Source organism: Protopterus annectens, chromosome 5.part0 (genome assembly GCF_019279795.1).
Source record: "Protopterus annectens isolate FY-2018-M chromosome 5.part0, PAN1.0, whole genome shotgun sequence".
NCBI classification, from domain to species: Eukaryota; Metazoa; Chordata; order Ceratodontiformes; family Protopteridae; genus Protopterus; species Protopterus annectens.
In genome coordinates this window covers 863,445,319-863,471,457 of record NC_056735.1, presented here as the reverse complement: position 1 = coordinate 863,471,457, position 26,139 = coordinate 863,445,319, and the positions used below count along the sequence as shown (strand labels likewise).

The 26,139-nt window shown below is 46.9% G+C and overlaps 1 protein-coding gene across 1 annotated transcript in view; it reads right to left on the bottom strand.

Annotated features, from left to right (window-relative positions):
* The window catches only part of ANKRD10 (ankyrin repeat domain 10), a 955,792-nt gene that overhangs the window by 849,760 nt on the left and 79,893 nt on the right, over positions 1-26,139 (bottom strand). The window contains exon 2 of the mRNA XM_044072655.1: positions 3,575-3,727. Coding sequence (XP_043928590.1) covers positions 3,575-3,727 — 153 coding nt within the window. The remainder of the gene's footprint in view (positions 1-3,574; positions 3,728-26,139) is intronic.

The window sequence follows — 26,139 nt, the reverse complement described above, 5'->3', positions numbered from 1 at the left end:
TGCCAGCATTTCCTTTAGGTTTATGTGCAGGTGCAGCTGTTCTTGAGTCCATAAACCTTGTATGCATTTGTCCATCATGTGGGCCCCCCAACCGAGGTCTGAGGCGTCCGTTGTGATGGTTTGGCTTGGTTGAGTGCTGTGGAAGGGCAATCCTTCGTTTGATTGACAAGCCTGAGCCCACCATTGGAATTCTTGCTTCAGGCATGGAATTATTGGAATTTGAGTTTCTAGGCTGTGCTTGTGCTGAGACCATAAATTCCTTAGGTACCACTGTAGCTTTCTCATATGCAGTCTGGCATGTGGGACCAATATTATGCAGGATGCCATGAAGCCCAATGCTTGTAGGACTTTTCTTGCTGTTAGATGGTTTTGCTTTGTTAATGCCAAGAAGTAGAGAGGGAGTTGCTCCTGTTTTTCTACTGTTAGGAATGCCATTTGTTTGGATGTGTCCAGCTCCGCACCCAAAAGGTTATCTTTTGGGATGGTATCAGCCTTGACTTTTTTATATTGACTGTATATCCCAGGGCTTGTAGAAGGTAAATGACTCTTTTCAAGTCTTCTGCTAGCTTGTTTTTGTTGTCCGCTTGTATCAGGCAGTCGTCCAGGTAAGGGTAGATTTGGATTCCCTGAAGCCTGCAATGAGCGATTACTGATGCCAGGCATTTCGTGAACACTCTGGGCGCAGTAGATAAGCCAAAGGGCAATGCTGAGAATTGATAATGCTCTGATCCTGCAAGAAATCTGAGGTATCTTCTGCAATTTGGTCGTATGGGGACGTGCAGGTATGCCTCCTTGAGATCTAGAGTTACCAGCCAAGACTCCTTGCCCAGCATGGGAAGAAGCTGCTGTAGGGTCATTTTGAATTTTGGAACAATGAGGAATGTGTTTAAAGCGGACAGATCGAGAATAGGTCTCCATTTGCTTTCTTTCCTTGGTACTAGGAAGAGTCTGGAGTAAAAGCCCTTTCCTTGCTCCATATATGGTACCTTTTCCACAGCTCTCATTTTTAATAATTGATTTACTTGTTTTAGAGCTTCTGCCTTTTGATTTGGAGGTAGGTTTGGCATTCCTCTCTTTCCTGGTAGAGTATGGAAATGAAACCTGTAACCTTGGTCTATTGTCTGCAAAATCCACTTGTCTCTTGTGATGTAATGCCAGTTCTTTGAAAATAAAGCTAGCTTCCCGCCTAAGGGTGCTTCTAGTTGTTCCCTGGTAGGCGGTGCCAGAGCCAAGTCACTGTGATTGTCCTGTAGTAGTGGCGGTAGCTGTGTCTGTGCCTCGCTGATTGTTACCCTGCCACTGGCGTCCCCTGTAGGCACCCCTGGATTGGCTTCTGCCTCTTGAACCCCTATTCCTGCCTCTCTGTGCTTTGGAGGAGTCTGGAAAGGACCAATTCTTGGAGGGCCAATTCCTGCTAAACCTTGGAGGTTGGACCTGTAAGAAATCTTTCACTGTTTGGACAGATTTTGCCTTCTCTTCCATCTTCTTCAGCACCTGTTGTGCAGCAGAGCCAAACAAATTGATCTTGTCCATGGGAGCATCTAATAGTTTTGATTTGACATGGTCCGGTAAGGCCTGCTCTTTTAACCATGCATGCCTTCTGATAACTGTGCCAGTCATGGCTGATCTAAAGGAAGCCTCCAGTGCATCATAGCCGCATTTTAAAGAATGGTTACTAACTTGCTGAATGTTATGTACCATTTCCTGAACATATTTCTTGTCTAAACGTTCATCAGAGGACAGTTTTTTGGTTAACTGGTCTAGCATAAATTCTTGATACTGGATCATATGAAATTGACAGTTCAAGGCCCTAGCTGACAGAGTAGCAGAAGTGTAAACTTTTTTACCCCATCTCTCTAAGGACCTGGATTCCCTTCAGAGGGGAGGGGATTTTTGGCAGAGGTAGTTGCTACAGCCTTAGGCCCCTGGGAGATAGTCTCGGGATCTGCAAAAGGAGCCTTGTATAAATGGTGATGTGTGTCCGGGACCCTGTAGAACCTATCGGGCCTAGCAGGGGCCGGAGGTAATGAATCAGGAGCAGTACAAGCATCATTAAATGCATCATCTACAACAGAAAGAACTGGAGGTATAGCTAAAGGCCTATGTTGTGGTAAATGCAAAAAGGTTCTAAGCCTTTTCTGGAGTCTGAAAAATCTTGGCCCTGCCACTGAAATTGTTCCCTCATAGCATGCAAGGTTTCCCCAAAGGAAAATTCCTCAGGCGGAGAGGCAGAAGGGATGGACTCTTCAGCATCAGAGTCTTCATAAGGGGAAAAAGGAGCCTCTGGGGGGGTCTGTATTATCTGAATCATCAGAGGAATCATCTGTGGAAACTGGCTCAGGGGGCTCTGCTCTAGGCCTCTTCTCTGGAGGTGGGTGAGAGGCCCTGTCTGGGTGAGGTTGGGATCCCCGGATTAAAGAAATGAGATCCTCTGCTAGACTAAGCATTTGGGAACTGGAGCTAGGCCTGTGAGAGGGGGTCTTAACAGGCACAGATTTAGTAGCTTTAGCTGCTTTAGCCCTGGCAAAGGCCTTAATGGACATGGCTGCAGGAGGCCTAGCAGCTCCACGTGCAGGGGTTGAAATATCCAAGGGAATAGTGTCAGATAATTCCTGAGAAACCACAACTGCAGGTTGGATTTCAGAAGCCGATTCCACCAGGTTGGAAGAGGCCTCGGTAGAAGGTAAGTTTTCGGCTGGAGGAAGAACCGCTTGCTCGGTTTCAGCCGAAACAGAGACACTCGCGGTTGGCTTAACCGCGGTTTCGGCCGAAACCGCGGACCGCGAGTGTCGGTCCTTTTCCTTGCGTTTTTTGGATATTTGTGAAGTCGGAGGATCCGGCGGCATAATATAAGCAAAATCAGAGCCGAAAAACTGCTCAGCAAATTCCGACCGACGTCTAAGCGTCCGTCGGTTAAAAGAAGCACAGGCTAGACAAGCTGCTACGTCGTGGTCTGGGCCTAAACAAGGTAAGCAGTAAGAGTGGAAATCTTTATGAGGTATTTGTTTCCCACAAGTTAAACAGTTATTCACTTTTTCTGACATCGGCTGAGGCAAGAAAGAGTCCCCAACGGGGTACTTAGCTTTTTAGAAGTCTTCGGTAGTAGTAGAAGTATTCGGTAGTAGTAATCTCTGGTTCTGACCGACCGGCACTTGCGAACAGCTTCTGCTTCGGACGCCACGCGGCAAGAAAGACTGGGGAAAATGGCGTCGGCTGATGCCTTTATACCCGAGTAACTGCAGCAATGACGTCGGGTGAAGTGCGACATCAGCCGAAGCCGGACCCAGACTTTGGAATCCGGCCGACCGAAGGGCTGCCTGACGACAGGACAACCCATTTGTAAGGACTGCAGATGCATCCTTGAAGGACATAAAGTTAAAAACAGCACATGAAATAAACAAAATCACACATTAAGAATCTAAATACTCACAGAAAGTGAGCACAAGCCCATACAGTTACAGCACTAACCTATTTTAAAAGGTCTAACCGTAAGCATGTGCAGAAGCCTATCAACTAACAAATCAGAAACAAATGACCCAAATACTGAAGAATATAGAACAGAATTTTGACATACCTGCCTGTTGATGTTGGCTCCTGCTTTAATTAGCCACAGCAAGCATTCCTGATGTCCACCAAAAGCAGCAATATGAGCTGGGGTTTGGGCAAAGCGCGTTGTAATGGTATTTACTGCAGCACCAGTCTGCACCAACTTCATAATGCACTCCAGCTAAAGAAAATGGAATCAAAACACACATTATAACATCACATTGCAGGGTTTACCAAGTATGCACTTCAACAACTTCATGAACTGTAGAAGGCTGAAGTCCATGGACATCACAGCCACATTTAGCCATAAATAAGCCTGGTTCAGAGTATGCATACAGGGAAACATTTCAAAACAGTACTGATATTAGTTCTTTGCATGTACATTAAACTAAACTACAAGTACTTCCTAATCAAAAAGGGCAATACAAAGTTAAAACACGCAATTCTTAAAAAGACTTTGCAAGCCCCGTCCAAAATAATCCTTAATCTGGTACATGGGATGCAGTCTCACACATGGCATGCTAAAAATATATTCCCAACTTGTTAAATGTGAAATAAGACTGTTGAAAACATGTGCAAAAGTCTGACAACTGACAAAAATGCAGTGATATCAATTAGAATGCATCTCAATTACTAAAAGATAATGTGCGATCAAAACACCTACATTTCTAACTCCTCTCTGTAGCTGCTGATATGCTGCATGGGTGTTCTGACTGCAATGTGCACTTATGCTCACTTGTGATTAAGACAAAGTATTTTAAAGGTTTATTTACACATGGCAGTATAAGCCATTCCTGCATGCACTTTTATTGCGCTTCCAGTTGATCTGCCAAGTCATGAAGTAAATGAGCAGAATGCTTCCTTTTAGGAGACAGAACAGTACAGTGTGGACATTCACACATGGAACCACAGAAGACTGGATCCACACGTCCTTAAAGTACGTGAAAGGCAATATGCTGACATGCAAGTAATACCAGATTTTACTGCAGCTACTGTGCTGTGGCAAGTTCCATCGTAACAGCAGCAGAGATAAAATGGAAGAAATGAAAAAGCTACAAAAAAACAACCCTTAACTTTAGGCTCCTCACAGTTCCTTAGTGATCACGATTTTGTAATGCTTTAAGGTACAATCTGTTTTGATTTGAAGTAGCATCTCTTAAGTGTGCTGACTGACAACGGGTCAGTGAAAAATTCACTTACATCTTCTTGGCAGAAATTCTAGTCGCTGGTGTTGTGACACTGTGTGCACTGCACACTGCAGGCTGAGAGGTTCCCCAAAGACAGAAATGTCACTGCCGACAGGCTTTTTGAAGTTATCTTTTCAAAGCTGAAGAGCTGTGCTGGGCAGCTGCTGCACAGTGTGGCTGTGCACTGAAAATTGAGGAAGTGCATAACAGAAAAAGAACAGTTAAAAAGAAGTTCTCAACCTGTGGGTCTTGGATCAGAAGCTTGGATCTGACTCGGCCATTTTCCAAGCTGAAGAATCAAAGCTCGAACTCCTCCCATCTTACCTATAATGTCTCATTCCCCAGCCTACCTCAGAGTTTGCAGAAACCTTGTACATACATAGAAATTTAAGTCAAAACAAAATCTATAAAATATATGCTCACCAAAACTGCATCTATAAAATATATGCGCACCAAAGGAAAGGCGCAGAATCAGGAGCTCAAGCAGGAACAGGTCTCTCATAGCCATTGATGGGGGAAGAAGGGTGGGAGGTTGAGGAAGAATGAAACTGACAACACAGACGGAACATTATGGTAAGAACATAACTTTATCTGAAATTGCCACTTTCATTAGTCTTCAACCTGTGGGACAAAGTCCCCAGCTACAATAACCTAGGGTGGCCCTCATGGGAGGACATTACAGAGCACTGCAGAGCCAAAGCCAGCTGTATTCTTAGAGATAACATATAACTTATAATGTGCAACAAAGGTATTGGAATTTGACCTAGTAGTGGCTGCACAGAGGTCATCAATAGACACCCTTGACCAAAAACCCAGAGAAGAAGTTGACATGGACCTTATAGAATGAACCTTGACTTGGCCTGGTAATGGCCTGTTCTTGGAAGATTAGACAAAGGAAATGCAAACTTTCAACCATTTAGCCAGAGTAGTCTTGGTAACACAGCTCGCCCCTTCCTCACATCTGAAAAAAAGATTACAGTTGCTCTGATTTTCTGCAAGATTTTTTTCTGTCCAGGTAAAAACATAGTTGTCTATGGACATCCAGAAAGTGACGTGTATACTCTCCTTTGTTTTGAAAGTTGGGAAAGAAAAAGTACAGTTTTGTACCTACCATAAATGTAGATGTCCGAGCGGTATGCATCTGCAGTCCTAACAAATGGGTTGTCCTGCCTCAGGCAGCCCTTCGGTCGGCCGGATTCCAAAGTCTGGGTCTGGCCTCGCTGATGTCGCACTTCACCCGACGTCATAGCTGCTGTTAACTGGGTATAAAGGCATCAGCCGACGCCATTTTCCTCAGTGTTTCTTGCCCCAGATGCCAGGTTCCCTCTAGGAAGGCTAAATTTGGATAAATGCAAATGTTTCCAAACAATAGAGAGCAAATAGAAATAAACATGTATATACATATATACAAACAAATACACCATAATAGATTCCCCCAGCTAGCTACAAGATGGGCAAGTACCTTAGGAGTACCACAGAGGGGAAGGAGGGTGGGTAATCCTGACTGCAGATGCATATCTCTCGGACATCTACATTTATGGTAGGTACAAAACTGTACTATGTCCTTCAAGGATGCATCTGCAGTCCTAACAAATGGGTAGAATACCATAGCCAAACTAGGGGAGGAGGTACTAAGAAGATTATGGTGTAGTTAAGATCCCTTGCAAAACAGCAGTGGCAAAACCTGCTCGGGATCTGGAGTATAAAGGTAGATTGTAATGCTTGGCAAATGTATGCACGGAGCTCCAAGTAGCAGCCTCTAAAATGTCTTTGGTAGCCACTCCTCGTAAAAAAGCTGTAGTAGTGGCTGTAGCCCTTGTGGAGTGAGGTCTGATGTTTTCTGGAGTTGTCTTTCCATGATAAGAGTAACAAAATCTAATGCAATTTCCTATCCATTTTGAGATTGTCTGTTTTGAAATTGCTTTTCCTTCCATTCCTGTTGCATATGCTACCAGAAGCTGGTCAGTTTTCCTATTGTTCTTGGTTCTGTCCAGGTAATAGCGCAATTGTCTATGCACATCCAAGGTATGTAGTAGTCTTTCCCCCCTGTTCTGTGGGTTGGGGAAGAATGTAGGTAGGTGGATTGCTTGGTTTAATGATACCCTGGAGACCACCTTTGGCATAAAAGTAGGATTAGTTCTCATGGACACTATCCTGATGGAAGATAAGGAAGGGCTGTACTGCCATTAATGCCTGTAATTCAGAAACCCTTCTTGCTGAAGTGATTGCAAGGAGGAAAGCAGTTTTCCAAGATAAGAACTGCAATTCTGCTGTTGCTGCTGGTTCAAAAGGGGGAAGTGTCAACTTTTCTAACACAAAGTTCAAGTCCCATGTAGGCAATGGTGGCTTTACATTTTTAATTCCTCTCAGGAACTGCCTGAGTAGAGGATGAGAAAAGACTGGAGGATCCATGTTGTATTCTGCTGAAATTGCTGACGCATGAATCTTGACGGAGGAGTAGGACAGGCCATTGTGGAAAAGCTCTGCTAAGTATTCCAGGATGTTAGCTATGTTTGCCAGTGATACATTTTCTCCTTTTGCTGCACTCCAAATGAGATATCTTTTCCATTTTGCTGAGTAAGTTTTTCTTGTTGAGGGTCTGCGAGCCTCCAAGATAATGTCTTTAACCCTTTGAGATAAATCTGGGTTATTTTGTCTCATGCAATGTTCCAAGCAGCTAGCTGCAGTGTTCTCAAGTTTGGATGCAGGATCTTGAAGTTGTTCTGTGTTAGCAGTAAAGGAACTAGGGGTAGAGGCCATGCGTGTTCCCGAGACATACTCCTCAGTAGTGGGTACCAATGCTGCCTCGGCCAATCTGGAGCTATCAGGATGATCCTTGGGTGATCTTCTTTGATCTTCAGTAGCACTTTGTGCATCAAAGGAAGAGGTGGGAATGCATATGCTGTCAGGTTTTCCCAACTGAAAGATAGGGAGTCCACCTTCCAAGCTAGTGGGTGGTATGTCCTTGTGCAGAATTTTTTCAATTGGTGGTTGCGTGGGGATGCGAATAGGTCTATTTCTGGTAGTCCCCATTTCCTTGTAATGGATTTGAAGATGTCTGGATGCAGCATCCATTCGTGGGCATCCGTGGTAGTTCTGCTTAAGATGTCTGCTAGTATATTTTCTTTTCCTGGCACAAATATTGCCTGGAGCTGAATGTTGAGGTTCAGGGCCACATTCCAGAGGTCCATTGCCATCCGGCATAGAGGATATGAATGTGTGCCTCCCTGTTTGTTGATATACCACATAACTGTGGTGTTGTCCGTCCTTATCAGCAAATGACCCTGTTGAAGAAACTGTCTGAATGTCTGAATTGCCAGCTTTACTGCCAGCATCTCTTTTTGATTTATGTGTAGGTTCAGCTGGTCTCGAGTCCATAAGCCTTGTATGCACTTGTCCACCATGTGTGCCCCCCAACCGAGGTCTGAGGCGTCCGTGGTGATAGTCTGGCTTGGGTGAGGGCTGTGGAAGGGCAGCCCTTTGTTCAATTGACAGGCCTGAGCCCACCATCGGAATTCTTGCTTCAAGCATGGAATTATTGGAATTTGGGTTTCTAGGCTGTGCTTGTGCTGAGACCATAAATTCCTTAGGTACCATTGCAACTTCCTCATATGTAGTCTGGCATGTGGAATCAATATTATGCAGGATGCCATGTAACCCAGGGCTTGCAGGACTTTCCTTGCTGTAAGCTGGTTCTGCGTTGTTAATGCCATGAAATAGAGTGGTAGGTGCTTCTGCTTTTCTGCTGTGAGGAATGCCATTTGGCTTGATGTGTCCAGTTCTGCACCCAAGAAAGTTATCCTTTGGGATGGTATCAGCCTTGACTTTTTTTTATGTTGACTGTGTATCCCAGGGCTTGCAATAGGTGAATGACCTTTCTCAAATCTTTTGTTAATTTGTTTTTGTTGTCCACTTGTAACAGGCAGTCGTCCAGGTATGGGTAAATTTGAATTCCCTGAAGCCTGCAATGAGCAATTACTGATGCCAGGCATTTCTTGAATACTCTGGGCGCAGTAGATAAGCCAAAAGGCAATGCTGAGAATTGATAATGCTCTGATCCTGCAAGAAATCTGAGGTATCTTCTGCAATTTGGTCATATGGGGACGTGCAGGTATGCCTCCTTGAGATCTAGAGTTACCAGCCAAGACTCCTTGCCCAGCATGGGAAGAAGCTGCTGTAGGGTCAAGCATCTTGAATTTTGGAACAGTGAGGTATGTGTTCAGAGCGGACAGGTCGAGAATAGGTCTCCATTGGTTTTCCTTTCTTGGCACCAGGAAAAGTCTGGAGTAAAAACCTTGTCCTTGTTCCATAGACGGTACCTTTTCTATAGCTCTCATCCTTAGTAAGTGGTCTATTTGTTCTAGAGCGTTTGTCTTTTGATTTGGAGGTAGGTCTGGCATTCCTCTCTTCCTTGGTAGAGTATGGAAGTGAAACCTGTAACCTTTGTCTATTGTCTGTAAAATCCATTTGTCTCCTGTAATGTAATGCCAGTTTACTGAAAATAAGGCTAGCTTTCCGCCTAAGGGTGCTTCTAGTTGTTCCCTGGTAGGCGGTTTCAGAGCCAAGTCACTGTGATTGTCTTGTGGAAGTGGTAGTGGCTGGATCTGTGGCAGTACTTCTCTGGTTGTTAGGCTGCCACTGACGTCCCCTGTAGGCACCTCTGGATTGACCTCTGCCTCTTGGGCGCCTATTCCTGCCTCTCTGAGCTCTGTTGGTGTCTGGAAAGGACCAATTCTTGGAAGGCCAGTTCCTACTAAACCTCGGAGGCTGGACCTGTAAGAAATCCTTGACTGTCTGGAGAGATTTCTCTTTCTCTTCCACCTTCTTCAACACTTGCTGTGCAGGGGAGCCAAACAAACTGTGTTTTTCCATGGGAGCATCTAGGAGCTTTGACTTTACATGGTCTGGTAAGGATTGCTCTTTTAACCATGCATGCCTTCTGATCACTGTATCCAGTCATAGCTGATCTAAAGGAAGCTTCCAGTGCATCATAGACGCATTTTAAGGAATGATTACTGACCTGCTGAATGTTATGTACCAATTCCTGAAGGGATTTTCGGTCTAAAGGTTCAGGCGAGGACAGTTTTTTAGTTAGCTGATCTAACAAATTCCTGATACTGAATCATGTGGAATTGACAGTTTAAGGCCCTAGCCGAAAGAGTGGCAGAAGTATAAACTTTTTTACCCCATCTCTCTAAGGCCCTAGATTCCCTTTCAGAGGGGAGGGGGTTTTTGGCAGAGGCAGCTGCTACAGCTTTGGGGCCCTGTGAAATAGTTTCAGGATCTGCAATAGGAGCCTTATACAAGTGATAATGTGTGTCCGGAACCCTGTAGTATCTGTCTGGCTTAGCAGGGGCCAGAGGAAGAGAGTCAGGAGCAGTACAAGCATCATTAAATGCATCATCCACAACTGTAAGTACTGGAGGAATGGCTAATGGCCTATGCTGTGGCAAATGTAAAAAGGTCCTAAGCCTTTTCCTAGAGTCTGAAAAATCATGGCCCTGCCATTGAAATTGTTCTCTCATAGCATGCAAGGTTTCCCCAAAAGAAAATTCCTCAGGAGGAGAGGCAGAAGGAATGGAGTCTTCTGCATCAGAGTCCTCATATGGAGAATAAGGGCCTTCTGGAGGGTTTGTATTTTCTGAATCATCAGAGGAATAATCTGTAGAAACTGGCTCAGGGGGCTCTGCTCTAGGCCTCTTCTCTGGAGGGGGGTGAGAGGCCCTGTCAGGGTGAGGCTGGGATCCCCTGATCAAAGAAATGAGATCCTCTGCTAGACTAAGCATTTGAGTACTACAGCTAGGCCTGTGAGAGGGGGTTTTAGCAGGCACGGTCTTTGTTGATTTAGCTGCTTTAGCCCTGGTAAAGGCCTTAATTGACATGGATGCAGGGGGCCTAGCAGCTCCACGTGCAGGAGTAGATATATCTAAAGGGATAGTATCCGATAAATCCTGAGAACCTGTAAGAGCAGGTGGAATTACAGTAGCAGATTCAGCCATGCTGGATGAGGCCTCGGTTGTAGGAGGCATGCTTTCGGCCGAAGGAAGAACAGAGGATTCGGTTTCAGCCGAAACCGAGACACTCGCGGTTGGCTTAACCGCGGTTTCGGCCGAAACCGTGGACCGCGAGTGTCGGTCCTTTTCCTTACGCTTTTTAGCTAATTGTGAAGTCGGAGTCTCCGACGGCATGTTGTAAGCAAAAGCGTAGCCGAAAAACTCCTCTGCAAACTCCGACCGACGTCTAAGTGTCCGTCGGTTGAAGGAAGCACAGGCTAGACAGGCTGCTACGTCGTGGTCTGGGCCTAAACAAGGTAGGCAGTAACAGTGGAAATCTTTATGAGGTATTTGTTTCCCACAAGTTAAACAGTTATTCACTTTTTCTGACATCGGCTGAGGCAAGAAAGAGTCCCCAACGGGGTACTTAGCTTTTTAGAAGTCTTCGGTAGTAGCAATCTCTGGTTCTGACCGACCGGCACTTGCGAACAGCTTCTGCTTGAGCCCACGCGGCAAGAAAGACTGAGGAAAATGGCGTCGGCTGATGCCTTTATACCCGGTTAACAGCAGCTATGACGTCGGGTGAAGTGCGACATCAGCCGAGGCCAGACCCAGACTTTGGAATCCGGCCGACCGAAGGGCTGCCTGAGGCAGGACAACCCATTTGTTAGGACTGCAGATGCATCCTTGAAGGACATCAGGAAAGTAGACCGATATTATTCTCTGTATCCACTTTGGGCAAGAAAGATGGGTTGGTACACAGAGTTACTCTATCTTTGTGAAAGATGTAAAGAGGTTTAGAAGAAAGGGCTTGTAGCTCTCAAACCCTTTTTGGTGAGGTGACAGCCACTAGAAAAAATGGTTTTCCATGAAAGAAATTTCAAGTCTACCTTAGCCGCAGTTTCAAGAGGAGGAAGGACTAGGGCTTGTAAAACCATGGTCAGGTCCCAAGGAAGAGTCAGATCCTTGACTGGGGGTGAAGCAAAAAGGTACCTCTCAAACATTTTGCAAAGTTTAAATGAAGCCAGGGATGACAAATTTTCTCCAATATGAAAATTAGAAACAGCTGCTGGCTGGACTTTTACAGTAGAATAGCTCGTTCCATTTTGGAAAAGGAAAGCCAAGAAGTCCAAAACTTTTGAAATGGGAGCAGTAACAGGATAGTACAGTTTTGTACCTACCATAAATGTAGATGTCCGATAGATATGAAACTGCAGTCATAACATATGGGTTGTCCTGCCTCAGGCAGCCCTCGGTTGGCCGAATTCCAAAGTCTGGGTCCGGCGTCGGCTGGTGTCGCCTCCTCTCCGACGTCACAACGGCTGGAGTATGAAGGCATCGGCCGACGCCATCTTCTTCGGTGTTTCTTGCCCCAGATGACAGGTGCCCTCCTAGAAAGGCTAAATTTGGTGAATGGATAAACAATTCCAGACATGCACAACAGTAATAAACAGATACACCATAGGAGATACCCCCAGCTAATAGGAATAGGGGGAATGGACCCAAAAAGAAGGAAAAGAGGGGAAGGAGGGAGGAAAAATCCGACTGCAGTTGCATATCTATCGGACATCTACATTTATGGTAGGTACAAAACTGTACTATGTCCTTCAAGAATGCAACTGCAGTCATAACATATGGGTTGAATACCATAGCCAAGCTGGGGGTGGATGGAGCTAAGAAAAGGATGGTGTAGCTAAAATGCCCTGCAGGACTGCCGAAGCAAAGCCTGCTCGGGATCTGGAGTATAAAGGCAGGTTGTAGTGTTTGGTAAATGTATGCACGGAGCTCCATGTAGCAGCCTCTAGAATGTCCTTTGTAGCCGCTCCTCTTAGGAAAGCTGTGGATGTGGCTATAGCTGTGGTGGAATGTGGCCTAATATTGGCTGGCACACTCTTTCCAGGGTAAGAATAGCAGAATCTGATGCAGTGTCCAATCCATTTTGAAATTGTTTGTTTGGAGATTGCTTTTCCTTGTATTCCAGCAGCATAGGCTACAAACAGCTGGTCAGACTTTCTGGTGGCCTTAGTTCTGTCCAAGTAGTAGCGTAGTTGTCTGTGTATGTCCAAGGTATGCAGCAGTCTTTCCCCTCTATTTTGAGGATTGGGGAAGAAAGTAGGAAGGTGAATAGCTTGATTTAGAGACACCCTGGAAATCACCTTTGGCATGAAAGAAGGATTTGTTCTTAGAGAGACTCTGTCCTGATGGAAAATGAGGAAAGGAGGTACTGCCAGGAGTGCCTGTATCTCCGAGACTCTTCTTGCTGATGTGACTGCCAACAGAAAAAACGTTTTCCATGATAAAAATTGCATCTCCGAGGTAGCTGCTGGCTCAAAAGGAGGCAGAGATAATTTTTCCAGTACAAAATTGAGGTCCCATGCAGGTACTGGTTTTCTGGGAGGCTTGATATTCTTTATCCCTCTCAGGAACTCTCTTAGCAAAGGATGCGAGAACACTGGTGGATCACAATTGTATCTTGCCGAGATTGCTGAGGCATGAATCTTTATGGAAGAATATGAGAGTCCAGAATGAAACATTTCTGCCAAGTATTCCAGTATCTGAGGTATACTCAGTACTGTTGTATCCTGACCCCTTTTGGCATCCCAGATGCTGAATCTCTTCCACTTGGCTGAATAGGCTTTTCTGGTGGATGGTCTGCGTGCTTCCAATAAGATGTCCTGAACTGTCTTGGAAAGATTGGAAGCGGAAGGAGTTAAAGTAACCTCCAGGCTGTCAGATGTAATGTTTTCAGGTTTTGATGAACAGTCCTGTAGTTGTGTTGTGTTAGGAGCAGGGGCCATAGGGGCAGAGGCCACGGTTTGGTCCAAGTTATGCTCAACAGCAATGGGTACCAGTGTTGCTTTGGCCAGTCTGGAGCTATCAAAATGCCTGTTGGTTGTTCTGCTTTGATCTTCAGGATCACCTTGGTCAACAGTGGTAGAGGAGGAACTGCATAAATTTTTAGGGAATTCCAGCTGAAGGAGAGAGCATCCGTTGTCCAGGCTAGTGCATGGTAGGTCCTGGTACAGAACTTTTCCAGGTGATGATTCCTGTGAGATGCAAATAGATCTATGTCCGGTCTTCCCCATGTCTTTGTTATTTGTGAGAAAATGTGGGGATGCAGCATCCATTCGTGTGGATCCAAGAAATTTCTGCTCAGCTTGTCCGCCAGTACATTGTCCTTGCCTGGCACAAACTGGGATTGCAGGTGTATCTTCAGACTCAGTGCTTTTTCCCAGAGAGTCATTGTTAGTCTGCAGAGGGGGTATGAATGAGTCCCTCCCTGCTTGTTTATATACCACATGACAGCGGTGTTGTCTGTCCTTATTAGTAATTGTCCTTGCTGCAGTGATTTTTCGAAATTCTCGATTGCATGCATCACTGCCAGCATCTCTTTTTGGTTTATGTGCAGATGTCTTTCCTTTGGTGTCCATTGACCTTGAACGCATCTGCCCTCCATGTGCACCCCCCATCCATGATCTGAGGCATCTGTTATAATTGTTTGACCCGCTTGAGGTCTGTTGAAAGACATGCCTTTGTTTAATTGACTTGCTTGAGCCCACCACAAGAATTCCTTTTGCAGGCATGGAATAAGTGGGATTACGTCCTCTAGGCTTTGGCTGTGTTGGGACCATAAGCTTTACAAATACCATTGCAGCTTTCTCATATGAAGTCTTGCCAAAGGTATCAGAAGAATGCATGATGCCATGAACCCCAGGGCCTGCAGGAGTTTCCTTGCAATCAGCTGGGAGAGCTGTGCTAGGCCTTTGAAGTACTCTGGTAACTGCTGTTGTTTTTCCTCTGTGAGGCAGGCCATTTGTGTTTGTGTGTCCAGATTGGCTCCTAGGAAAATAATCTGTTGGGATGGCAGTAGCCTTGATTTCTGAACGTTGACTGTGTATCCCAAGGCCTGTAGTAATTGCATGACATAGTCCAAGTTTTTTATTAAGGTTTGTCTGTTGTCTGCTTGTATGAGGCAGTCGTCCAGGTAGGGGTATATTTGAATTCCCTGGAGTCTGCAGTGTGCCACTACTGATGCCAGGCATTTCATGAACACTCTGGGCGCAGTAGATAAGCCAAACGGCAATGCTGAGAATTGATAGTGCTCTGTCCCTGCAAGAAATCAGAGGTATCTTCTGCAGCTTTGTCTGACTGGGACATGCAGGTATGCCTCCTTGAGGTCCAGAGTGACCAGCCAAGACCCCTTACCCAGCATGGGAAGGAGTTGCTGTAACGTCAGCATTTTGAACTTTGGCACAATGAGAAAGGTATTTAGAGTAGACAAGTCCAGTATAGGCCTCCATTTGTTTTCCTTTCTTGGAACAAGGAACAGTCTTGAATCGAATCCCTGGCCTTGTTCCTGGGGAGGTACCTTTTCTATTGCTTTTATACCTAACAGCTTTGAAACTTGAATGAGTGCCTCCGCCCTTAGATGGTGTGGCAGGTTTGGCATGCCTTGTCTTGTAGGTAAAGTATGGAAGTGGAATCTGTAACCCTTGTCTATTAAATCCAGAATCCAACTGTCCTTGGTTAAGATATGCCAGTTCTTTGAGAATAAGGATTATTTTCCGCCCAAGGGTGCTTCTCTCTGAGCCCTTGTAAGCGGTATGAAAGTCAAGTCATTGTGATTGTCCTTGTGGTGCAGCTGGACTGGCTGCAGCACTTCGTTGATTTGTAGGTTGCCATTGGCGTCCCCTGTAGGATCCTCGGTATTGGCCTCGGCCTCGGCCACGCCTGTTCTTTCCCCTTTGAAACTTGTCCGAGTCTGGGAAGGACCAATTCTTTGAAGGCCAGTTTCTACTGAATCTGGGTGGCTGAACCTGGAGGAAATCCTTGACTGTCTGTACTGACTTAGCTTTTTCCTCAATGGACTTTAACACATCTTGTGCATTAGCACCAAAAAGCTTCTGTTTTTCCAGAGGTGCATCAAGTAACTTTACTTTGACATGGTCTGGCAGTGGCTGATCTTTTAACCAAGCATGTCTACGTATCACAGCCCCAGTCATAGCTGCCCTACATGAAGCTTCCAATGCATCATAACCACACTGAAGAAAATGATTGTTAACCTGCTGAGTGTTATGTATGCGATCCTGCAATGCCTTTCTGTTAATAGGCTCAGGAGATGCTAACTTTTTCTGTAAATCATCCAGTAAAAAATCCTGGTACTGAAACATATGAAAAAGGCAGTTAAGAGACCTCATGGCTAGGGTGGTAGAGGTATAAACTTTTTTACCCTATCTCTCCATAGACCTGGCTTCCCTATCCGCTGGCAAAGGATTCTTGGCAGTGGAGGTAGCCACTCCCTTGGGACCCTGTGAAATGGGTTCTAAATCCACGGTGTGGGCCTTAAAGAGATGTTTGTGAGTGTCAGGGACTCTGTAATATCGGTCTGGCTTGACAGGAGCAGGTGGGAGAGAGTCAGGGTTAGCACTGGAATCGGAGAAAACATCATCCAAAACATCCATCACAGGAGGAATAGCTAAAGGTCTGTGCTGGGGAAGCTTTAGGAAGGTACAGAGCCTTTTCCTGGAATCAGAGAATTCCTGACCCTGCCATTGGAAATGTTCCCTCAGAGTGCAGGACTTCACCAAAAGAGAAGTCCTCTGGAGGAGAGGCAGAGGGAATTGATTCCTCAGCATCAGAGTCCTCATAGGCCTGGAAGGATTCTTCTTGAATATCTGAATGCTCAGAATCCCCAGAGGCCTCATCTGAAGAGAGGTTTTCAGTCTGCTCAGTTCTAGGCCTTTTCCCTGCAGGAGGCTGAGAACCTCTGTCTGGGTGAGGCTGAGACCCCCTGATAAGGGAAATAAGGTCTGCAGCAAGAGACATAATCTGTTTATCAGAAGAAGGGGCCTGAACAGCAGGTTTAGGATGGGCCTTGGCCTGGCTGGCGGCCTTAGCACGTGCAAAGGCCTTGATGGACATAGATACAGGAGGCCTAGCAGCCCCATGTGCAGGAGTGACCTTGTCCACCGGAATGGTGTCGGGTAAATCAAGAACTTCGGTATCCGGTGGAAAATCAACAACCGGCACCAGAGAGGTCTCCGGGACCGAAGGACTAGTTAACGTTGTGTCGTCGGCCTGGAGCGGCAGAATTACCGCTTCCGCAGGGACCGAAGCACTAGCGGAGGGTCTAGGACTAGTATCGGTAGAGGACGCGGGCCGAGGATGCCGGTCCCGGTCCTTCCGTTTTTTGGAAGATTGAGCTGTCGGTAGATCCGACGGCATGGTATATGCGAAGGATTCGCCAAAAAAGTCTTCAGCAAATTCTGCCCGGCGCCTGAGAGTGCGCTTATTAAAGCAAGCACAGGCAGCACAGGCCGAGACGTCGTGGTCTGGGCCCAGGCAAGGAAGACAGTAAGAATGAAAGTCCTTATGAGGTATTTGTTTACCACAAGACAAACAATTATTAACTTTCTCAATTTGTTCTGACATTGGCTGAGGCAAGAAAAAATGTTCCCCAACGGGGTACTTGGCTTTTAGATGACTTCGGTACTGAAAACACAGGAGCTGACCGACCAGCACTTGCGAACTGCTTCTGCTTCGGGCACCGCGCGGCAAGAAAGACTGGAGAAGATGGCGTCGGCCGATGCCTTTACACTCCAGCCGTTGTGACGTAGGAGAGGAGGCGACACCAGCCGACGCCGGACCCAGACTTTGGAATTCGGCCGACGGAGGGCTGCCTGAGGCAGGACAACCCATATGTTATGACTGCAGTTGCATTCTTGAAGGACATCCACTGGTTCCTGTTGGGCCTATATGGAAAATCTATTCCATTTGCTCTTGTAGATTTTCCTGGCAGAAGACTTAAGCAGAAATCAAAAATTTTAGGACCAGGGATGAAAGCCTGGAATACCTTGCCATAAATCGGAATTGGAGAAACCATGCTGTTAATTTCAGTCCTTGGAGATCCAGGTTAGCGTGTGCCCTGAGGGGTGAGATAGCAGATCTGGAACTGGTTCCAGTCTCACCGGCAGGCAAATTAGATGAAACCAAAAAAAGGTGAAACAGACCTGGTCCAGAAGGGGGCGATGAGGATAACTTTCCTCTTCAACCTGTATGCCTTCAGCAGGAATTTGGGAAAAGGGGACTGGAGGAAAAAGCATAACGTACACTTGGGGGCCAAGTATGGACTAGAGTATCCCTTGGTGACAGTCTCCAAGGAGGGATCAAGGCAAAGAAACTGATGCATTTGTTGTTGAAGGGAAACACAAATAGACTGTAGCAAGCTAACCCCATTTGAGGAAAATCGTATTTTCCACTGACCGATTCAGAGACCACTTGTGAGGCATCAAAAGAACTCAGCTCTGCCTGTCTGCCAGGATGTAGATCTCATCCAGAATGTGTGCTGCAGGAAGAAAGCTGTTGGCAGAAATCGCCCACTACCACAGCTTCCCGACACAAGGGATAAAGATCTGGCTCTTCCTTGTTTGTTGAAGTCAAACTACTGACATATTGTCTGACTGGACTGCAATGACCCCTAGAGGAAGAACGCGGTCAGGTGCTTGCAACTCTAGAAGGACCACTCTCAGTCTCTAGGATGCTGATACGCAATTTGGTCAAACCCAGAAAATAACCCCCCCCCCCAATCTGGAAAGCATCCCTTGTCAGAGTGGCTTTTGGATGGGGAAGAACAAAGGGCCGTCCCTGTATGACCTCTGAGAATGAAGCCACCAAAGAAGGGAGTCTCTGCATACCTGTTGCAATTTGATCGGAAAGTGTAAGGGATGCCTGTGTAACAACCACTGGACTGCTAGTGTCCATTACAAGACTAGTGTGTAGGCGGGCTGTAGGTAACAGTTATTGTGGCTGCCACTGAGCCTAAAGCCCTAAGCATCACATTTGCCATGGGAGCTGTTAGAGCCAGAATCTGATATGTAGTCAAAAATTTGCAATCCCGTCTGGCATGAGGTAGACTTGGGTTGATGTGCCCAGACGTGCTCCTATGAAGTCTATGGTCTGTACTGGTTGCAACTGGGATTTCTGTGCATTGATCATTATGCTGACAGCCGGACCTAGCTGTAATAGATAATCCCTGACTAGAATGAGTAGATGCCTGGTTGGAGTAGTTAGGAGCCAGTCATCCAGATACGGAAACACATGGAATCCCTGCAACCCGAGATGCGCTGCAACAACCGCTATGCACTTGGTGAACACCCTGGGGGCTGTGGTGAGACCAAATGGAAGCTAACCGAATTGCTAATGCCTGGCTCCCAGCCTGAAACAAAACGTACTGTCTGGAACATCTCTCCATTTTGATGTGGTAGTATGCATCCTTCAGGACTACAGAGCACATCCAGTCGTCCGAGATAGAATGGACTGGACAGTGATCATCTTGAATTTTGAATTCCTTACCAATTTGCTCAGGGATGTCAGATCCAGGATTGGCTTTAGGTCCTCTGTCATTTTTTGGTACTAAAAAGAATTTTGAGTTAATGCCCAATCTTATCTGGTCAGGAGGGACCTCCTGGATGACTTTTTTGCAGCAGTTTTGAAATTTCTCGAGCTGCCTTCTCCCTCTGATTGGGTGAATCATTGGGAGGAGAGTCTCTGGTTTGGGGTTTTCTGAAAAGGGAATGAAGTATCCTCAGAATACGATCCTTAGCACTCACTGGTCATTTGTGATGGCTGCCCAGGCTTGTGGGTGTAAGGAAAAGCGCCCCCGACTGCCTCCAGAGGAATGCTGGAAAGGTCTGTCCAAGAATGAATCTCCAAACCCCGAGTTCTGTGGACTCCCCCCCCCCCCCCGCCACAAAGGTGGCATCTCCCATCATAACGGTTACCCCCATTGCCTCTTGAGGGAATAAAGTCTCCCTGAGATGCCTGAAAAGGACCAAAAGATTTCTTGAACCATAATTTTTCCCCTGCGATAGTTCCTAGAGAAGGACCTTTGTGGGGTATAAAAAAATGATTCCGATGGCAGACAAGGTCTTCCCAGCTATCTCACTATGGGAGAGTCTCTGACTGTTGAGCTGAACAAAGACGATCTGTGGAATGGTGTTGTGACAAAAGACACTTTGAAAGGTTCCACAAAGTGACACAGCCGCATCCAGGCATGGCACCCAATAATATGTTCAAACCGGACCCCCAAGAGGCATCCTCTTCAGTGTGGAAAGTCAACCTCATGGAAGCATTTGATGTAGAGTGGCTATTCTAGAAGAAAAGATATTCTGATCCTCAGCAGACATGGACTCTGGGATAGAGCTACAGAGTTCTTTGAAGAGGTCCCTTTGTAGCCTAGTAAAGTGGGATAAGAAGTATAATGGTCGTAAGGTGAATGCGGCCGAAGCATAAACTCTCTTGCCAAACCTGTCCACGCCCTAGATTCTCCGTTGGGGAGATGGACAGTGGAAGTTTCCTGAGCCAGCTCCTCTGCTGCAACTACCATAGCATCTAACAGAATCTCTTGTCCAATGTGTCCTATTTGTAGGTGCACTAAGAATTTTGTTGGCCTTCTTCAGTATGGGCTCCACAGTGTCCAGTTCCTTCTATGCCCTGGTAGATACAAGGTCAATAAGAGCATTTGCAAGGGAGGATACTTAGGATCTAGATGGGCTAGACTCAAGCGCCTCCAACAGCACGGTTTCCTCTGGGGTGAGGTATTGGGAAAACCAACCACCTCTCTAGCACAGTATCTCTAGGATGCTCGCTAAGGAGACAGCCTCAGGTGGAGGTCTTGTGGACCCCTCGCCTTCCTTGAAATCAAGGTCAGTAGTGTTGGCTTTCCTGGAGATAATCCAGGTGTCTCCTTTTACACAGTCCCTTCCAAGGAACCTTCTTAGTGGGATGCTCTGGGGTCAGAAGAAAACTTGGGTTCCACTGATTGAATTGTTAGAGGTTTCCTAGGGCCGGCTGTCCCCATGGTAGAAGAGAGGCCTCAGACAGGATCCATGGGGGGAGGGGAGCAGTGCCAAAGGAGAAAAAAAATAGGATCTCCTGGGATGAGAGAGAACACTCTCCACCACATCAAAGGCAAGGGGACTCGGGAGTACCAAAGAGTCGTCCCTCTGGAGCCGAAGTTATAAGAACGGAACCCCCCCCGCCGAGCATCCAGAACACACTGCGCCAAAGAGGGAGCTGGCGCCGAGCTGTCGAACATAAAGTCTCAGAGGGGAAGGAACTGCTCAGACACCTTTGGGAGTCAAAGACAACCCTCCCCAGACTCTAAGTAGAGGCCTACGTCTTCGAGACATGCTAGGCACCAACGTGGTTGGATCTAAGCATGTCAGGGAGGCAGTCAGTGTCAAAGTGATGACCACTATTAGCTCCAACATTCCGGCAGGCTCCAAAACCGAAGGTCAGATCAGAGAAGGAGCTACAGGGTGGAAAGTCTGCTCACAAATCCTGTGGGGGACTGAGTTGGCCAAACCCCCCATCTGAATCTGTGCCTGAAGAAACTGCCTCTCATCAGCCTATCCACATCGTTCTGAGATAAATTATGAGAGTACCTGGTGGAGGAAGTTGCTGAAGGTGGTCTTAAAGGTTTCCTGGGAGAGACCTTCTGGAGGGGAGATCACTGTACCGACATACACAGCTCCAACCTGGAGAGTGGAGCCCGATGAGGAAGAGAACAAGGTGCAGATGAGAAGGTCTGTTCAGAGGCCTTTGGCACCTTTTTTAAAAGCTTGGAAAAAGGATGTTATGTACTCACCATAATGTTCCATCTGAGTAGTTATTCTTAGTCTTCAACCTGTGGGTTTCCCAGATCCGACTTGGCTGCATATCCAGCATCTGATCAAAGCTCAAAACTTCTCCCCCTACCCATAATGCTCCCGCCTCCTTCCTCCCTTCAGATAGAGTTTACTGTCCAATCTAGTACTCTCACCCGACCCAACAGAATCTTGTCCCTATGAACAACCATTAACAAGGATAAAGACAAGAGGCACCCTTACGGTGACCACCTCCAGTAGTTCTAGGAAGAGCCAACAGTTGACACAAGGCTGAGGGAAGGAGGGACAGACGGTTGAAGACAAATGAACAACTACTCAGATGGAATGCTATGGTGAGTACATAACTTCTTTATCTGAAGTAGTTGCCTTCATTTGGTCTTCAACCTGTGGGACAGAGTCCCCAGCTACTAAACACCTGGGAGGCCCTCATTGAAGGATATTCCGGAGCACGGAGGAGCTAAAAGATGCCCTGTTCCTGGATACAATGTCCAATTTTTAATCTGAAATGAAGGTATGAGAAGAGGACCAAGTAGCAGCAGAACAAATAGTCTAATGAACCGCTGGACCAAAAAGCTGCTGAAGTGGCCATAGATCTGGTGAAATGTGCTTTCACATGGCTTGGCGGGGAAATCCCCAAACAGAATACACCCGAATGAGACATTGGGAAATCCAACCGGCAATAATAACTTTAGAAATTGGTTTCCTTAAAAAGGGTTTGGAGTAAGAGACGAAAAGTTGGGTCAGATTTATGAAAACGTTTCTGCTTGCACAGGACAAAACCTAACAGTCTGTGCACATCTAATAAATGCAATTTGTTATTCTCCCTTATTTTGAAAATTTAGATAGGAGACAAGGAGATTGATCGCCTGATTAATGTTGGCCTCTGAAACTACTTTAGGAAGAAAAGATGGGTTGGTGTACAAGGACACCCTTGTCCTTATGAAAAATCATACAAGGGGCTTTGACCGACAAAGCCTGAAGTTCCGAAACTCTCCTGGCAGAAGTAATGGCCACCAAGAACACAGTCTTCCAGGATAAAAACTGCAGATCCACCAAAGGTGCAGGTTCATAGGGGGGTGAAACTAAGGCCTAAAGTACTAACGTAAGATCCCACGGTGGCGTAGGGTCCTTCACTGGGGGTGAAGAACGGTACCTTTAAGGAAGACCTTGCAAAGCCTGAAGATGCTAAGGAAGCCATATTATCCCCCACATGATAATTAGAAATTGCAGCAAGTTGAACTTGAGTGTGGAAAAACTAGCACCTTGTTGAAAAATTCCAGCACTGTGAAAACAGGGGCAGTGAAAGGGTCTAGTGCATGCTGCAAAGCCCAGATCGAAAAAAAACCTCCATTTACTGGCGTATACCTTTCCGGTGGAAAACTATGGGCCACCACCAGGATTCTTCTGACAGGAGAGGATAAGCCAGGAGTCCTGACTATCATGGGAACTGGAGCAGCCAAGCAGTGAGCTTTAGACTGACCAGGGCTGGATGGGGAATCCCTGAGGGATGACAGATGAGATCCGGAACTGGATCCAACGTCCATGGTGGAGACCACATAGAGGGAAATCATACATAGCAAGGGCAGAATGGGGCAATGAGGATTACTAGGCACCCCAGCCTGTAAGCTTTCTGAAGGAATGTTGGTATTAAGGGAAGAGGAGGATAAGCATAAAGACGACCGGAGGGCCAAACATGAATCAGACCGTCTCTGGGGGCCTCTCCCGGAGGGGGGGGGTTCAGAGTGAAGAACTCATTGGAAGAAGTGAAGAGATCGCAGCAAAGCAGACCCCACTTGTGAAAGATCCGTTCCGCTACTGAAGATTCAGAGACCACTCGTAAGGCATCAGAATAGCCTAAGCCTGTACGCTAGAATGTTGGACCTCCCCGGGATGTGCACTGCCACCAGAAAATGGCTGATGGAGATCATCCACCCCCATACTCTCATGGCGTCATGACATAGGGGATAAGACTGGGTTCCCGCCTGCTTGTTGATATACCAGACCACAGACATACTGTCGGTCTGGATAGCAACCATTCCTGAGGGAAGATGGGCAAGGAGAGCCTGCAATGGCAGAAGCACCGCCCTCATCTTCAGGACATTGATATGCAATCTGGTCTCATAGGGGGACCACGTACTATTAATGGTCCTTCCCGAGCGGTGCACCCCCACCCGAGCTGGGAGGAGTCTGTAGTGACCGTGGGGAAAAGAACAACCCCAAACAAGGTCAGAGGAATGAATCCACCACAGAAGGCCGTCCTTGCACACTCGAGAGATTCAGACAAGGTGAGTCAACAGAAGACCTAACAAGGACCATTGTACTGCAAGGGTCCATGAAGAATCGGCATGTGAAGCCGGGCTAAGGGCAAGAGATTGATCGTGGCTGCCATAGACCCCAGCACCCTTAATACTATCTCCATTGTTGGGAATGGAGTTTGAAGAATGCAAAGAATGTGTAGCTTCAGAGTGCGTACCCTGTCTGGAGTACGAAAAACTTTGGTTTAAATTATGTCTAAACGCACCCCAATTAAGTCTAACATTTGGAATGAGGCCAGAGATGATTTGTTGAGATTGATGGTAATATTCATAGGTCTGTACTAGGCCAATAGCCCCTGGGGCCTTTACAAGCCTTGACAGAGGATTACCCTGGCATAGTGCCACCCGACCTTAGTTCCTAGTGCCTCTGTCGAGTACAGCCACTGGAGTTATCCCTGGGGTGAATTTTCTATTTCCCATCCACTCATCAAGACTTCTCTTGAAGAGGGTCAGCGAGGTGCTTTGCTTGACATGTATGGGAAGTCTGTTCCATAGCATGGGCAGTATCTGGGTTATGAACCTGTCCCTCCAGCATGTTCTGTTAATTGCGACAATGAGGCGGAGGTCTCTGGAGTGGGTGGTGCGGAGGGATTGGGATTTTCTTTAGATGTAGCATTTCTAACAGAGCTGGGTCAGACATGGCTTTGCAAGTCAAGCAAGTAATGCCAAGCCTCTGGGCCAGGAGAAGAAAGGAATCCCTCCCTTGACAAAGTTGATGCCTGGAAGGGGCAGCGAGGAGCCAATCCATCCAGGTAGGGGAATACCTGTACACCCCTGAGTCTCAGGTGAGCTGCTACTACTGACATCACTTTGGTAAACACACTGGGGGCTGTGGCGAGACCAAAGGGGAGTGTCTCTGAACTGGTAATGACTGGCTCCTAGCTGGAAGCAGAGAAACCTCAGAGAGTGCCTATCCATGATGTGATAGTACGTATCCTGGAGGTTGATTGAGCGCACATCCAACTGTTCTCCTGCAGGAAGGGCAGGATAGACTGAAGGGTGACCATCAGGAACTTCGTCTTGGCCACTGACAGGTTCAAGGTGGAAAGATCCAAAATGGGTCTTCGGTCCCCTGTTTTCTTTGGCACCAAAAAGAACCTGGAATAAATGCTGGATCTGGAGTGTTCTGGGGGGACAGGTTGGATGACTCATTCAGTGCTGCATCCTCCCTGTGCATGGGGTGGGACATCCAGGAGGTGTAGGCGGCTCTAGAAAGGGAACTGAATAGCTACTGGATATAAAATTTGCAATACCCAATGATCTTTCGTGATGGACTTCCACTCCGTTAGGTGTAGCGAGATACTGCCCCTGACTGCCTCCAGAGACAAGTCGTCGGGCAACCCTTCAGGGTTGCTGGGCGGGTCTGTCTGAGAAAGGTTAGAGACCCATCATTTCTAGGACCCCCTCTGCCCCTAGGGTGGCATCTGTCAAATCCCCCTCTGCCCATGGGGGAAGGCGAGTACCAAGTGTCCCAGGGAAAAACTGAGATTTTTTTGGAACCACATCTTATTGGTCCCTCGCCGATTCCTAGAAAAGGATCGTTGAGGGGCCGCAAAGTGGATCCCGACGGCAGAGTCTTCCCATCCTTCTCACTCTGAACTAATGTGTCACGTACTGACTTCCCAAAAAAGGAAAGAACCGTCATACATGTCACTGATAAAGGACTTCTTAAAAGGTTCCGAAAACTGAAAGCCAGCCGTGTCGCCTGAAAGGAACGCCTGTAATGGTAGCTCTAGCAGCCTCGGGTGCGTGGGAGAGGAGATGCACAGAGGTATTCACAACCAAATTTAGGATAGCCATAAGAGCGGAAAACACCTTGTCCTCCACCGACATGGACCCAGGGGTCGACTCAGCGATCTTCTTTACCAGGTGTCGCTGCAGGCTAATCACGCATGCCATGTAATTCAGCATCCTTACAGAGATCATCACTGAAGCGTATACCCGCTTCCCAAAATGGTCCATCATCCTTGACTCCCGATCAGGAGGGTGGACTGTAGAGCTCTCCTGAGCAAGCTCCTTCCTAGTGGCAGCAGTCACCACCATGGCATCAACCGGGGATCTCTTATGCCAGTAAACTCTCTCTGAAAAGGGGGCTCAAAACCTTGTCTGGATGTTTGGGAATGAGCTCCACCGTGATCAGCTCCTTCCAAGCCCAAGATGTAATAAGATCCATTAAGGGATCTGTGGGAGACGACACCCAGGAAGTAGAGGGTCCTGCGCCAAATGCCTCTAGGAACATGGATTTGTCTGAGGTTGGTTTTTGGGCAGACCACCCCCCTCACTGGCAAAGGAGTTCCATGAAGTCTCCGAAGGAGATATCCTCGGGGGGTGACTGGGGAGAACCTTCCCCTTCCTCCAAATCTGTGCCTTCAATGAGAGACACTGGGTGGGGAGTCCAAGTGCCTCCTTTTGCACGTACATTTGCAAGGGA